General features: G+C 44.1%; 1 protein-coding gene across 2 annotated transcripts in view; it reads right to left on the reverse strand.

Moving 5' to 3' along the window:
* Positions 1-676: 676 nt before the first annotated feature.
* The window catches only part of LOC143775996 (protein kinase C theta type-like), a 51,331-nt gene continuing 36,001 nt past the window's right edge, over positions 677-16,006 (reverse strand). For both annotated transcript variants that reach the window (XM_077264837.1, XM_077264836.1), the window contains 5 exons: positions 9,514-9,605; positions 6,308-6,370; positions 5,456-5,594; positions 2,831-2,974; positions 677-954 (listed from right to left, as the gene is read on the reverse strand). In XM_077264837.1, the coding sequence (XP_077120952.1) occupies positions 832-954; positions 2,831-2,974; positions 5,456-5,594; positions 6,308-6,370; positions 9,514-9,605 (561 nt within the window). In that variant the 3' untranslated portion in view covers positions 677-831. The remainder of the gene's footprint in view (positions 955-2,830; positions 2,975-5,455; positions 5,595-6,307; positions 6,371-9,513; positions 9,606-16,006) is intronic.

Below are 16,006 nucleotides of genomic sequence, written 5' to 3' on the forward strand. Positions count from 1 at the left end.
TCTCGTGTTCCCTCACAACTCGATTCTGATGTTCTTTCACGTCCCCCAGATCTTATGGTTAGGACGCACCCGTATGACGGGGAGGCTCGGAGCTCTTCCGGGACTCTAGCGTCGCCCCACTCCTGTTGTTACCCCCTGTGTCTTCCTAGGTCAATTGGGTGAGACAGCCCAGTTATGCGCCTCAATAGGATGTTGCCTCGTCTTACAGCACGACTCCTACTGGTATTTCTCCTTGTTGCGTTGATCTCGTTTCTCACTCAGCACAATAAACCTCGCTTCTTGTCCTTTCTTGGGGTACCGCCGCTATATCGTGCAGGCGCGGTCCCATAACGTTCTCTCTGGTCGCTAGGCCTCTGTCAGGATCCCACCCCTGACAGTGACCCCTCCGAATCTTCCCCCTACAACACCCTCTGCCACAAGGTGTTGCCTGGTTCCAACCCAGTCAGCTTTCTGATCTAACTTCCTGCCTAACCCCCAGTTTTACCAGATTGTGAGGAGTGGCCTAATACATAGAACCCTTAGCTCCCCCTGGAGGTCAGACTGTGAAATGTATTGGTGACTGTGATACCTGGTCAGAAGAACTCCTTCAGTGCCATCAGACATACCATAGCCCCCCTTAGCGGCGGAGCATCAGTACTGCAACGACCAGGACTCTGGGGCGCTGCATATCCTTTTTCCTATACTTATACTTCCTATACTTATCATCTCAAACTTACACGTATCAGTTCTTACTTATATTTACCTAGATTTATACTTTCTTACCTATACTTACCCTTTTTTACCTATATTTATCCATTACTAGCTATACTTACCTATACCTATGAGGGTTTTCTAGTTGATAAATGAAAACCCTCTGAACATGGCCTGGTCCTCTGGTGTTATCGATAATGGAGCCTCTGCTGCTTGGATCTTGTCAAGCTTAAATGCACGGAATCTGGGTTTAGGCTTAGTTGGCTATAGAAAAAGATGCAGAAAAATGGAATGGTGAACTTGGTGACTAATCAAAATAGTCTTGACTTGAAGTATTGAAAAATAAATTGCTCAAATGTAAGTAATATTTTCAAATATAAATATAATATCTCATAATATCAAAAACAATGCCATGAGCATTACAGCTCAAGTCTAGTCACTTCAATGAGCTTCAGTGCCACCAATCATCTCTATGGCCAATCATACTTCTGTCTCATCATGCATATGATGCAGAATTAGGTGCAGTTAAAATGCAATGGCTCATGTATGGTTAGATCGAGACATTTTTACATAAGTACAATCTGTATTTATCACTTCAGCTCTGAACACTTTGACCTGTTAATAGACTCTTTCCGAATTGAGCTAGCTCCATCAGTTCTGTTTTTAGACAAAATTGGTTTATGTTTTTGTTTTGTTTTTCTTCTGTTCAAAATCAGCAATGTAGACTATAAAAAAGGGAAGTATTATTGAGAAATGTAAACTAATCTTCTTTAGATTTATTTACTTCCAGGTCTGCCTGAAAAATTATCAAACTGTTGTGAACTGGTCCTTATGAAGAGCACATTTCAATTTTCTTTTAGCCGAAGGTCGTCATCTCTAGCCTCCAGCTTCAGATGCCTATACAATGCTTTGCCAGATTAAAGTGAACCTGTCAGCAGGATTTTGCTATCTAATCTACAGACACTGTCAGGTTTTTGCTGTTATACTGATTAAAATGATACTGTACCTAAGGGTACCGTCTCACAGTGGCACTTTGGTCGCTACGATGGCACGATCCGTGACGTTCCAGCGATATACATACGATCTCGCTGTGTCTGACACGCTACTGCGATCATGGACCCCGCTGAGAATCGTACGTCGTAGCAGATCGTTTGAAACTTTCTTTCGTCGCTGGATCTCCCGCTGTCATCGCTGGATCGGCGTGTGTGACGCTGATCCAGCGATGTGTTCGCTTGTAACCAGGGTAAACATCGGGTTACTAAGTGCAGGGCCGCGCTTAGTAACCCGATGTTTACCCTGGTTACCATTGTAAATGTAAAAAAACCCCAAAAAACTCCATACTCACATTCCGGTGCCTGTCACGTCCCCCGCCATCAGCGTCCCGCACTGACTGTGAGCGCCGGCCGTAAAGTAAAAGCAGAGCACAGCGGTGACACAGTCAGTGCGGGAAGCCACCGGCGGGGGACGTGACAGACATCAGAAGGTGAGTATGTAGTGTTTTTTTTTTTTTTTTACATTTACAATGGTAACCAGGGTAAACATCGGGTTACTAAGCGCGGCCCTGCGCTTAGTAACCCGATGTTTACCCTGGTTACACGGGGACTTCGGCATTGTTGGTCGCTGGAGAGCTGTCTGTGTGACAGCTCTCCAGCGACCACACAACGACTTACCAACGATCACGGCCAGGTCGTATCGCTGGTCGTGATCGTTGGTAAATCGTTTAGTGTAACGGTACCCTAAGGTGAAGAAATCCATAGTTCTTGTCTAATCAGTGTTAGAAGTTTGCAGCTAACGATATGCTCGTGCTGTGGGGCAGGACTGTAGGCAGAGTCTTATCTTCCTGCTCTAAGCCAGAGAAACCAAGGAGAGACCTGCCCACAGGAAGCCTCGCAGGTTAAAACCCTGCTCTGGCGCCGGCACTCCAGAGCTGAGCGTGCAGCTCCATGTGTTGGTATGCGGCCACATGCTCCGCTCTGGAGTGCCGGCGCCAGAGCAGAGTTTTAACCTGCGAGACTCGGACGTATTTCTCGCAAGTGAGAAGGAGCCCTAAGGCTGTGTCCCGTACAATTACAACCTCTGTCAGCGACTACTAACATTGTATGACCCTAATACTAGACCCTTATACCAGGAACATACTGACCTGTTCATTGATGTCCTTGGCGCCGGAGGAAGATTCATCAAAGAGTGCGGGATGGTAGTTATACTCACTGGTCTGCATTTCGTTTAAGATGACACCAAACGAGTACCAGTCTACTCGGGCGTTATACTCCTCCATGTCCAGGATCTGCCATAGAGCAGCATTATTAGTAGTGCTACCTCTCTAATGTCACCGCACTTATATGTCACTCATTGTTATGTGATCCTATAGTAATGGCAGTAAGTCTTACTACTCAGTCAGGAGATGCAAAGGATCTTTCAGAATTATGCTCCATAAATGAAATTAATAAAGGATATTTAAAATCAGAATGAATGTAATATATATGATTGTGCGGCGCACACAACGCTCAGCTCATTGTGCTACCGACTCAGACTTTAAAACTTTCACCCTCAGGCAATTTTCAGTTTTTTTGTTTTCTTTCTTTTCCTCCCCTTCTCCCAAAGCCATACGTTTTTTTATTATTTTTCCATCCCCGTAGACGTATGAGGGCTTGTTTTCTTGCAGGACGTGTTCTACTTGAATGACACCATTTATTTTATCATGTGATGCACTGGAAAGTGGTGAAAAAAATTCCTAGCTCATTGAAGTTGCAAAAAAAGTGCAACTCCACAATTTCTTTTTTTACTTACCATGTTCTTATTACGGTAAAACCGATCTGGCAATATGATTATCTAGGTCAGTATAATTACGCTGATACCAAACATGTATAATTTTTGAGGGGTTTTTTAGTGATGAAAAAAATTCTAAAATCTGTAAAAAACAAAAACAAAAAACCTTTGCTTATGTTGCCATTTTCTGAGACCCATAACGCTTTAATTTTTCATGATATTGTGCTGTGTGATGGATTATTTCTTGCATCCTGAGATGACTTTTGTATTGATACCATTTTGGGGTAGATACAATGTTTGATCACCTCTTAGTGCATTTTATTACAATGTTGCGCTGGCCAAAAACATAAATCCTGGGGTTTTGTTTTTTCTCATCATGCCATTTACTGATCAGATTAATTTATTTTATATTTTGATTGAAACAGACAGAAAAACTGACCAGCACATCCAAACTAGTGTGTACGGGTGCCAGCTAAGACAACAATTCTAAGGGCAGAGACAGACTGCCGTATTTCTCGTGCGAGAATCGCATGGTAAACCTCATACTGGCTGTCGGCTCCCCTGACCTGAGCTTGACAGCTGCATAGAAATACATCATACTGTCTTGCTCAGGTCAGGAGAGGTGCCGGCCAGTCCGTGAAGTGCGATGCGATTATTGCAGGAGGAATACGGCAGTGTGTCTCTACCCTGAGAGAAAACATAGACGTGCTCTGAAATGCTGGGAAAAGTAAATTTAGAAAATTGCATTACTGCCATAGAAAATAGGTAAGTGCTACATTATGTACATATGGAATATTGGAAAAATGGAACTGCAACATTGCTATAGAAAAATTGACAGTAAAAAGAAGGTACTTAGCACATAAATTGTCCAATGTATAGGAGCCCAACGGCTACCCTCATGGCCACCGTCATCTGGGTGTTCCTATTAGTGATTGACAGCTATCTCCACTTACACAAAAGAAACTGTCAGTCACTGATAGGACCGCCCACCGGACCAAAATCCCAGAAACAGCAGAGGGTTAAATGATGAAATCACAGGTAATGCTGAATATTTTCTTACAAAACTATATATCAATCTGCTCAGTTCCCCCTGCACTACAATATGGTGGCTGCAGATTGGACTGCATTTTCATGGTGACAGGTTCCCTATAAGGCCCATGATGGCTGATTAAATCATCCATCATCAGCTGGAAAAGCATCATATGTCATGATGGGGTTGAGGGGCTATACAGATATTATGACTGATAGTATTGAGGTGATGGCAGGCCTTGTCTAATATACACAGAGCAGCTTAGACCGATGTACTTGATACTTCAGACACTTGTTATCTAATAAATACACATAAATTAATACATTTTCCTGTGTCGTTATTACGCATTTTATTGCCATTTTAGGACATCTATGGTCCGATACCTCTACATTACACCTGGACGGTCATTGTTCACTATCCATGTAGCCATGTGGGCTAGGAGGAATAGGAGATGCTGATCCTCCCATTTGGTGATTGTGGGGTACATAGCAGTGAACCCCCAGAGGTCACACATTTTTCACCGGTTCTGGGGATGAGTGATATAGTGTCAATGCTTTAAAGGGGGTTTCCAGTACTTTTAAATTGATGATCAGAACAGGTCATAAATATAAGTTGGTGGGGGCCAACAACCGGCAGTCCCACTGATTAGCTGTTATCACCTCTAACCAATAAACAGACTTCACAGCTTCGCTCAGTGGTTAATGGTGGCTGCTGGGTACTACAGATTAGCCCCTACTGAAATGAACACAGGCTGTTCTGCAGTTCTCGGTACTGACCACTAAGCACTACAGAGGTGCGATGTTCTGGTCTGGTTACATCAGATTGCGGCCAGAGGTAAGAACAGCTAATCAGTGGGATTGTACCCCATGATTTTATATTGATGAACCAGCCTAAATAAAGCTCATCAATGTGAAAGTACCCCCCCCAAAAAAATGTTTAAGTACAAAACATAAAAAAATCTATTCTCACTTTGGGAGCCATGTAACCCTCGGTTCCAGCGAAACCGGTGGCTGTTTGGTCTCCGTGCATGTTCTCAAGTGCAGGACCGTAATCCGTGACCTTAATATGGCCCGTCTCAGCCACCAGGATGTTCTCAGGCTTTAGGTCTCTGTAAGAAAAATAAAAGTAACGTGAGACTAAAGAAAGTGACCTTCTTATATCTGTGGTGAAATGATGACATTTGTGACTAAACACATTTTCTCTTCCTGCTGTTCTTCCCTCATCTGAGATGACCCCTTTCTATATGCCCTACCTGTACCACTGTAGGGATTACTGTATGACATGTGACAGCCGCTCATCTGCAGCTTCCTGACAGTGATACCAGATAGGACGACTAGACCCCTGATACAGGGCATCAGTCAGCAGGTCTCCAGGGGGGAGGGACTGAGTGCAGCTAAGCTTTAAGGGCCTGTGCACATGACCGTATTTTCTATCCGTGTGCGATCTGACAAAGCATTGTATAGCACTGGGACCAATGTTATTCTATGGAGCCGTGTGCATGTCTCATTTTTTCCTTGAACCGATTGCAGCATGCCTGAGTTGGATCTAATTATCGGATCACACTCGGCCATGCAAGTCAATGAGTCCATGGAACACATCGGACTGCACTCAGATGACATCTTAGTGCCGTCCGATTTCCACGGACTGACAGAATGGAGAAGAGATTTTTTTTCCATCATCTCCTCATCTGAAAAATTCAGATTACACCATGATCAAATTATGTTCAGAGTTTAATCAAAGTGCGATTTCCATAATGGTCTGGATTCTCTTAGCTGAGAGAAGATACGCTGGTGTGACCCGGCCTCACACTGACTAAATTACCTGTGGATGACGCCCTCAGAGTGGAGGAACTGGATCCCACACACCAGTTCGGCGGCATAGAATCTGACAAAGGCCGGTTTCACACGTCAGTGGCTCCGGTACGTGAGGTGACAGTTTCCTCACGTACCGGAGACACTGACACACGTAGACCCATAAAAATCAATGCATCTGTTCAGATGTCATTGATTTTTTGCGGACCGTGTCTCCGTGTGCCAAACACGGAGACATGACAGTGTTCGTGGGAGCGCACGTTTTACACGGACCCAATAGAGTCAATGGGTCCGCGTAAAACACGGACCTCACACGGACATTCTCCGTCTGGGGTCCGTGTGGCGTGCCGGAGACAGCGCTACAGTAAGCGCTGTCCCCCCCACATGGTGCTGAAGCCGGTATTCATATCTTCCCTGTAGCAGCGTTTGCTATAGAGAAAATATGAAGAATAGTGTTAAAAATAAAGATCCATGTGTCCGCCGCCCCCCCACCCCCTGTGCGCCCCCCCACCCCCTGTGCGTCCCCCCGCTGGTCAGAAAATACTTACCCGCTCCCTCGCTCCTTCCTGGTCTGGCCGCGCCTCCTACTGTATGCGGTCACGTGGGGCCGATCATTTACAATCATGAATAGTCGGCTCCGCCCCTATGGGGGGTGGAGCCACATATTCATGACTGTAAATGATCGGCCCCACGTGACCGCATGCAGGAGAAGCCGCGGCCAGACCAGGAAGGAGCGACAGCCGACGGGGGACCCGGGTAAGTATTTTCTGACCAGCGGGGGGGCGCACAGGGGGTGGGGGGGCGCACAGGGGGTGGGGGGGCGGCGGACACATGGATCTTTATTTTAAACACTATTCTTCATATTCTCTCTACAGCAAACGTTGCTGCAGGGAAGATATGAATCGCAGCTTCAGCACCATGCAGAGTGGGTACCACACGCTCCGTGTGGTACCCACTCGCCATACGGGCGGCACACGTGTGCCGCAAGTATGGCCTCCGTGAGTTCCCAGGCACACGGACACGGATAACTCCGGTACCGATTTATTCCGGTACCGGAATTATCTGGACGTGTGGGACAGCCCAAAGAGAAAGTGAATAAGAATCAGATCCCATAGATGGTAAACTTGGGAATTCTTACTAGTCAGTAGGAGCATTATTCTATAGATTTATGTAAGCTAGAAGCTTGGGCTGATAAATGGCAAATGAGCTTTAATGGGGATAAATGTAAGGTCATGCACTTGGGTAGAAGTAATAAGATGTATAACTATGTGCTTAATTCTAAAACTCTGGGCAAAACCGTCAATGAAAAAGACCTGAGTGTATGGGCGGATGACAAACTCATATTCCGTGGCCAGTGTCAGGCAGCTGCTACAAAGGCAAATAAAATAATGGGATGCATTAAAAGAGGCATAGATGCTCATGAGGAGAACATAATTTTACCTCTATACAAGTCACTAGTGCGACCACACTTAGAATACTGTGCACAGTTCTGGTCTCCGGTGTATAAGAAAGACATAGCTGAACTGGAGCGGGTGCAGAGAAGAGCGACCAAGGTTATTAGAGGACTGGGGGGTCTGCAATACCAAGATAGGTTATTACACTTGGGGCTATTTAGTTTGGAAAAACGAAGACTAAGGGGTGATCTTATGTTAATGTATAAATATATGAGGGGACAGTACAAAGACCTTTCTGGTGATCTTTTTAATCATAGACCTGAGACAGGGACAAGGGGGCATCCTCTACGTCTGGAGGAAAGAAGGTTTAAGCATAATAACAGACGCGGATTCTTTACTGTAAGAGCAGTGAGACTATGGAACTCTCTGCCGTATGATGTTGTAATGAGTGATTCATTACTTAAATTTAAGAGGGGACTGGATACCTTTCTGGAAAAGTATAATGTTACAGGGTATATACACTAGATTCCTTGATAGGGCGTTGATCCAGGGAACTAGTCTGATTGCCGTATGTGGAGTCGGGAAGGAATTTTTTTCACCAATGTGGAGCTTACTCTTTGCCATTTGGGGTTTTTTTTTGCCTTCCTCTGGATCAACATGTTAGGGCATGTTAGGTTAGGCTATGGGTTGAACTAGATGGACTTAAAGTCTTCCTTCAACCTTAACCACTTCATGACCTTGGGATTTTCCGTTTTTCCATGTTCGTTTTTCGCTCCCCTCCTTCCCAGAGCCATAACTTTTTTATTTTTCCGTCAATTTGGCCATGTGAGGGCCTATTTTTTGCAGGACGAGTTGTACTTTTGAACGACATCATTGGTTTTACCATGTCGTGTACTAGAAAACGGGAAAAAAATTCCAAGTGCGGTGAAATTGCAACAAAAGTGCAGTCCCACACTTGTTTTTTTTTTGGCTTTTTTGCTAGGTTCACTAAATGCTAAAACTGACCTGCCATTATGATTCTCCAGGTCATTACGAGTTCATAGACACCTAACATGACTAGGTTATTTTTTATCTAAGTGGTGAAAAAAAAATCCAAACTTCGTCAAAAAAAATTTAAAAAATTGCGCCATTTTCCGATACTCGTAGCGTCTCCATTTTTCATGATCTGGGGTCGGTTGAGGGCTTATTTTTTGTGTGCCGAGCTGGCGTTTTTAATGATACCATTTCGGTGCAGATACGTTCTTGTTATCGCCCGTTATTGCATTTTAATGCAATGTCGCGGCGACCAAAAAAATATAATTCTGGCGTTTCGAATTTTTTTCTCGCTACACTGTTTAGCGATCAGGTTAATGCTTCTTTTTATTGATAGATCGGGCGATTCTGAACGCGGCGATACCAAATATGTGTAGGTTTGATTTTTTTTTATTGATTTATTTTGAATGGGGCGAAAGGGGGGTGATTTAAACTTTTATATTTTTTTATTTTTTTCACATTTTTTTTTTACTTTTTTTTTTTTTTTTTACTTTTGCCATGCTTCAATAGCCTCCATAGGAGGCTAGAAGCTGGCACAACGCAGTTGTTCAAAACAGCTGACATGTCACGACTTTGATGTGGGCTCACCGCCGGAGCCCTGCATCAAAGCGCGGTATCTGACCTCGGACGTACTATCCCGTCCGAGGTCAGAAAGGGGTTAATAACTATGTTACTATATTACTATATTATTCCACTCATAGGACAATTTTCTATCAATTTGGCAGTCTGCCGTCTTGTAGAGTAACTGCTGACTTTTCTTCCGAGACGGACAACTCCTTTAACACATTACCTGGCATTGGTGATGTCAAGTGGTCCCTTTCTGTGTAGAAGTTGGTAAAAGTCCCCGCAGCTCACGTATTCCATGCCCAGGAAAATATTCATCTGTAACATGGGACATGTGCACTTATTATACAGGAAAGACAAATACACATTTCACTGCTTGAAGGGGTTTTCATCCAAGAAAGTTATTGCATATTGCTAAGATATGCAGTCACTCCATAGAAAGGTGGTTTATCTGCTGTGACCCTTAAAGTTCTAAACAATGATATATAATATATTAATACATTTATAAGGTCTTGTTTAACCCCTTAACGACCGCCGATACGCCTTTTAACGGCGGCCGCTAAGGGTACTTAAACCACAGCGCCGTTAATTAACGGCGCTGTGGAAAAAGTGAATAGCGTCCCCCAGAGTCGGATTTTCTCTGGGGTCTCGGTTACCGGGGGTAGCCGAGACCCCAGAGAATATGATTCGGGGGTTTTTTATCGACCCCCGAGTTGCGATCGCCGGTAATTAACCGTTTACCGGCGATCGCAAAAATAAAAACAAAACGCGATTTCCCATTTAATTTCTCTGTCCTCCGATGTGATCGCACATTGGAGGACAGAGAAATGGGGTCCCCGGTCGCCCCCGATGCCCCCCCGATACTCACCTGTCTCCCCCGGTGCTCCTCGTGGTTCCCCAAGGGCGCCGCCATCTTAAAAATGGCGGGCGCACGCGCAGTGCGCCCGCCGGCCGGCACCTGGGAGATCTTTGGGGTCTCGGCTGCTGGGGGTAGCCGAGACCCCAAAGAACATGATCGGGGTCGGTTTTTACCGACCCCTGTTTTGCGATCGCCGGTAATTAACTGTTTACCGGCGACCGCAAAAAAAAAAAAAAAAAAAAGTGATGTGTAATTCTCTGTCCTCTGATGTGATCGCACATCAGAGGACAGAGAAATAGGGGGATTCGGGGACCCTATCATACTTACCGGTGTCCCTGGGTCCTTCTGTGTCTTCTCCTGCCGGCCGGCTTCTTCCTATAGAAAGAAAATGGCGGGCGCATGCGCAGTGCGCCCGCTCTCTGCTGCCATCTGCCGGCCGGCAGGAGAGAAGAGTTGGGGCTAAAATTAGGGTTAGGGTTAGGGCTAGGACTAGGGTTAGGGTTAGGGTTAGGGTTAGGGTTAGGGTTGGGGCTAAATTTAGGGTTAGGGTTGGAGCTAAATTTAGGGTTAGGGTTGGGGCTAAATTTAGGGTTAGGGCTGGGGCTAAATTTAGGGTTAGGGTTGTGGCTAAAGTTAGGGCTATAGTTAGAGTTGGGGCTAAAGTTAGGACTAGGGTTGCGGCTAAAGTTAGGGTTAGGGTTGGGATTAGGGTTTGGATTAGGGTTGGCATTAGGGTTACGTTTGGGATTACGGTTAGGTTTGGGATTAGGGTTAAGGGTAGGGTTGGGATTAGGGGTGTATTGGGATTAGGGTTAGGTTTGAGGTTAGGGTTGAGATTAGGATTAGGGGTGTGTTGGATTTAGGGTTCTGATTAGGGTTATGGTTGTTTTGAGGTTAGGGTTGCGATTATCCTTAGGGTTGTGATTAGGATTATGGATCGGGTTGGCATTAGGGTTAGGCCTCTTTCACACTTCAGTCTTTTGGCGTCAGTCTGAAACGGCCATTTTCATCAAATAGCGGATCCGCCATTTTTTTGGGCGGTTCCGCTATTTTCCCATAGACATGCATTAGCGACGGATTGTGGCGGATGGTCGTCCGTTTCATCCGCCATGTGACGGTTCCGTCGAGATTTGGCGGACGTCATCTAGACATTGACGGCCATTGTAACGTTTTTTGTCTGCGCCGAAATGGCGGTTCGCGACGGATCCGTCGCGTTCGTCATTCCATAGAATGGCCGCCTATGGGCGACGGTTCCGTTGTTACCGTCATTTCGGCGGATCCGTCGCCCCAATCCGCTTTTTCAATTGCGCATGCTCCAAAAAGTAGATACTTTTCCCAGACAACCCCCAAGTAACGGATCCGTCAAAAAAACGGATCCGTTAATACCGTTTTCTCAACAATTGTGACGGATCCGTCACTATGTCGGAGCTGACTGACGCCAAACAACTGAAGAGTGAAAGAAGCCTTAGGGGTGTTTTGGGGTTAGGGTTGGAGTTAGATTTGGGGGGTTTCCACTGTTTAGGTACATCAGGGGGTCTCTAAACGCCACAGCCAATTTTGCGCTCAAAAAGTCAAATGGTGCTCCCTCCCTTCCGAGCTCTGCCGTGCACCCAAACAGTGGTTTACCCCCACATATGGGGCATCAGCATACTCGGGATAAATTGGACAACAACTTTTGGGGTCCAATTTCTCCAGTTACCCTTGTGAAAATAAAAACTTGGGGGCTAAAAAAAATTTTTTGTGGAAAAAAAAAATATTTTTTATTTTCACAACTCTGCATTATAAACGTCTGTGAAGCATTCGGGCATTCAAAGTTCTCACCACACATCTAGATAAGTTCCTTGGGGGCTCTAGTTTCCAAAATGGGGTCACTTGTGGGGGGTTTCTACTGTTTAGGTACATCAGGGTCTCTGCAAACGCAACATAATGCCCGCAGACCATTCTATCAAAGTCCGCATTCCAAAATGGGGTTCCTTCCCTTCCGAGCTCTGCCATGCGCTCAAACAGTGGTCCCCACCACACATGGGGTATCAGTGTACTCAGGACAAATTGGACAACAACTTTTGGGGTCCAATTTCTCTTGTTACCCTTGTCAAAATAAAAATTTGGGGGCTCAAAAATCTTTTTTGTGGAAAAAAATTTTTATTTTTATTTTCACGACTCTGCATTATAAACTTCTGTGAAGCACTTGGGCATTCAAAGTTCTCACCACACATCTAGATAAGTTCCCTGGGGGGTCTAGTTTCCAAAATGGGGTCACTTGTGGGGGGTTTCTACTGTTTAGGCACATCAGGGGCTCTGCAAATGCAACATAACGCCCGCAGACCATTCTATCAAAGTCTGCATTCCAAAACGGCGCTCCTTCCCTTCCGAGCTCTGCCGTGCACCCAAACAGTGGTCCCCCCCCACACATGGGGTATCAGTGTACTCAGGACAAATTGGACAACAACTCTTGGGGTCTAATTTCTCTTGTTCCCTTGTGAAAATAAAAACTTGGGGGCTAAAAATTCTTTTTTGTGGAAAAAAAAAATATTTTTTATTTTCACGACTCTGCATTATAAACTTCTTTGAAGCACATGGGCATTCAAAGTTCTCACCACACATCTAGATAAGTTCCTTGGGGGGTCTAGTTTCCAAAATGGGGTCACTTGTGGGGGGTTTCTACTGTTTAGGTACATCAAGGGCTCTGCAAATGCAACATAATGCCCGCAGACCATTCTATCAAAGTCTGCATTCCAAAACGGCGCTCCTTCCCTTCCGAGCTCTGTCATGCGCCCAAACAGTGGTTTACCCCAACATATGGGGTATCAGCCTACTCAGCATAAATTGCACAATAAATTTTGGGGTCGAATTTCTCCTGTTACCCTTGAGAAAATAAAAAATTGCAGGCTAAAAAATCATTTTTGAGGGAAAAAAAAGGATTTTTTATTTTCACGTCTCTACTTTATAAATTTCTGTGAAGAACTTGGGGGTTTAAAGTGCTCACCGCACATCTAGATAAGTTCCTTAAGTGGTCTAGTTTCCAAAATGGGGTCACTTGTGGGGGGTTTCTACTGTTTAGGCACATCAGGGGCTCTCCAAACGCGACATGGTGTCCGATCTCAATTCCAGCCAATTCTACATTGAAAAAGTAAAACGGCACTGCTTCTCTTCCAAGCTCTGCGGTGCGCCCAAACAGTGGTTTACCCCCACATATGGGGTATCGCCACACTCAGGAGAAATTGCATAACAACTTTTGTGGTCTAATTTCTCCTGTTACCCTTGTCAAAATAAAAATTTGGGGGCAAAAAATCATTTTTTTTTTAAAAATGCGACTTTTTATTTTCACGGCTCTACGCTATAACCTTCCGTGAAGCACCTGGGGGTTTAAAGTGCTCACCACACATCTAGATAAGTTCCTTAAGGGGTCTAGTTTCCCAAATGGTGTCACTTGTGGGGGGATTCCACTGTTTAGGCACATCAGGGGCTCTCCAAACGCGACATGGCGTCCGATCTCAATTCCAGCCAATTCTACATCGAAAAAGTAAAACGGCACTCCTTCTCTTCCAAGCTCTGCAGTGCGCCCAAACAGTGGTTTACCCCCACATATGGGGTATCAATGTACTCAGGAGAAATTGCACAACAACTTTTGTGGTCTAATTTCTCCTGTTACCTTTGTGAAAATAAATATTTTGGGGCAAAAAGATCATTTTTGTAGAAAAAATGCGATTTTTTATTTTCACGGCTCTACGTTATAAACTTCTGAGAAGCACCTGGGGGTTTAAAGTGCTCACCACACATCTAGTTAAGTTCCTTAAGGGGTCTAGTTTCCAAAATGGGGTCACTTGTGGGGGCTTCTACTGTTTAGGCACATCAGGGGCTCTCCAAATGCGACATGGCGTCCAATCTCAATTCCAGCCAATTCTACATTGAAAAAGTAAAACGGCACTCCTTCTCTTCCAAGCTCTGCGTTGTGCCCAAACAGTGGTTTACCCCAACATATGGGGTATCGGCGTATTCAGGAGAAATTGCTCAACAACATTTATAGTTAAATTTCTGTTTTTACACTTGTGAAAATAAAAAAAAATGGTTCTGAAGCAAAATGTTTGCAAAAAAAAGTTAAATGTTCATTTTTGCCTTCCACATTGTTTCAGTTCCTGTGAAGCACGTAAAGGGTTAATAAACTTCTTGAATGTGGTTTTGAGCACCTTGAGGGGTGCAGTTTTTAGAATGGTGTCACACTTGGTTATTTTCTATCATATTGACCCCTCAAAATGACTTCAAATGTGATGTGGTCCCTAAAAAAAAAATGGTGTTGTAAAAATGAGAAATTGCTGGTCAACGTTTAACCCTTATAACTCCCTAACAAAAAAAATTTGGGTTCCAAAATTGTGCTGATGTAAAGTAGACATGTGGGAAATGTTATTTATTAACTATTTTTTGTGACATATCTCTCTGATTTAAGGGCATAAAAATCCAAGTTTTGAAAATTGCTAAATTTTAAAATTTTTTGCCATATTTCCATTTTTTTCATAAATAATCGCAAGTAATATCGAAGAAATGTTACCACTAACATGAAGTACAATATGTCATGAAAAAACAATCTCAGAATCAGCAGGATCCGTTGAAGCGTTCCAGAGTTATAACCTCATAAAGTGACAGTGGTCAGAATTGTAAAAATTGGCCTGGTCATTAAGTACCAAATTGGCTCTGTCACTAAAGGGTTAAGCCAATGTTTGGTAATTATTATTTTTCTTTTAATTATAGACATAGGCTCAGATTCATTATTTGCTTTTTTTAATCACTTTCCTTTTTGGTCTTGTGGTATTTGTTGTCGTTTTTGGTGCTAAATTCTTCAACTCACAATTCAAGAATTTGGTTCATAGTCAAAAATGTCTTTCCTGCCTGAACTGTTGTTGCCACTTTTTGGCCCCCAAAATAACACATTTTGCAAATTGGGCAAAAATTGAGCCAAAAAGCTGGCATAGTCAAAAAATACACCAACGGGGACTGGAATGAAGATTGTATCACATGCGTGACTTTTAAAAAAAAATCAGAATTGATGAATCAGGTGAAAACATCTGGAATCACTAAACTCTGCCCACAAAGTGGAAAAAAAAAGAAAAAGCAGGGGAGCTCATACAAAATAGACTAAATAGTATAATGAATTGGATGCAAACACAAAAAGGCCTAAAAACACACAAAACCAGGCAGAAACCAGATGCAATGGCAATAATGAACCAAGGCTATAATGTTATCTTTCTGCTTTGCATGGAGCTGCTATTTTTCCTACTTCTCAAAAAGTGGAGTAAAAGATCGTTATAAAGTGCTATGTAATCCCAAATAATAGCAATGTAAAGTACAAGCTATGCAGAAAACAACAGCTATGTCATAGTAACATATAGCAACAAAAACATAATAGGCCTTGTAATACACCAACACAAAAAGTTTTTGTTTTTTTAGTATGCTAAAGTAGCCAAACATAAAAATCATATAGGCTACGTTCACATTTGCGTTGTGCGCCGCAGCGTCGGCGCCGCAACGCACAACGCAAACAAAAACGCGGCAAAACGCATGCACAACGCTGCGTTTTGCGCCGCATGCGTCCTTTGTTCTATTGATTTTGGACGCGGCAAAAATGCAACTTGCTGCGTCCTCTGCGCCCGGACGCGTGCGCCGCAGTGACGCATGCGGCGCAAAACACAAGTGCAACGCATGTCCATGCGCCCCCATGTTAAATATAGGGGCGCATGACGCATGCGGCGCCGCTGCGGCGCCCGACGCTGCGGCGCGGACCGCAAATGTGAACGTAGCCATACATCTGTTTTTCCATAATTATAAAGACCCTGAGAATAATGTTACCATATAATGTACTGTAGGT

Source organism: Ranitomeya variabilis, chromosome 5, assembly GCF_051348905.1.
Source record: "Ranitomeya variabilis isolate aRanVar5 chromosome 5, aRanVar5.hap1, whole genome shotgun sequence".
NCBI lineage: Eukaryota > Metazoa > Chordata > Amphibia > Anura > Dendrobatidae > Ranitomeya > Ranitomeya variabilis.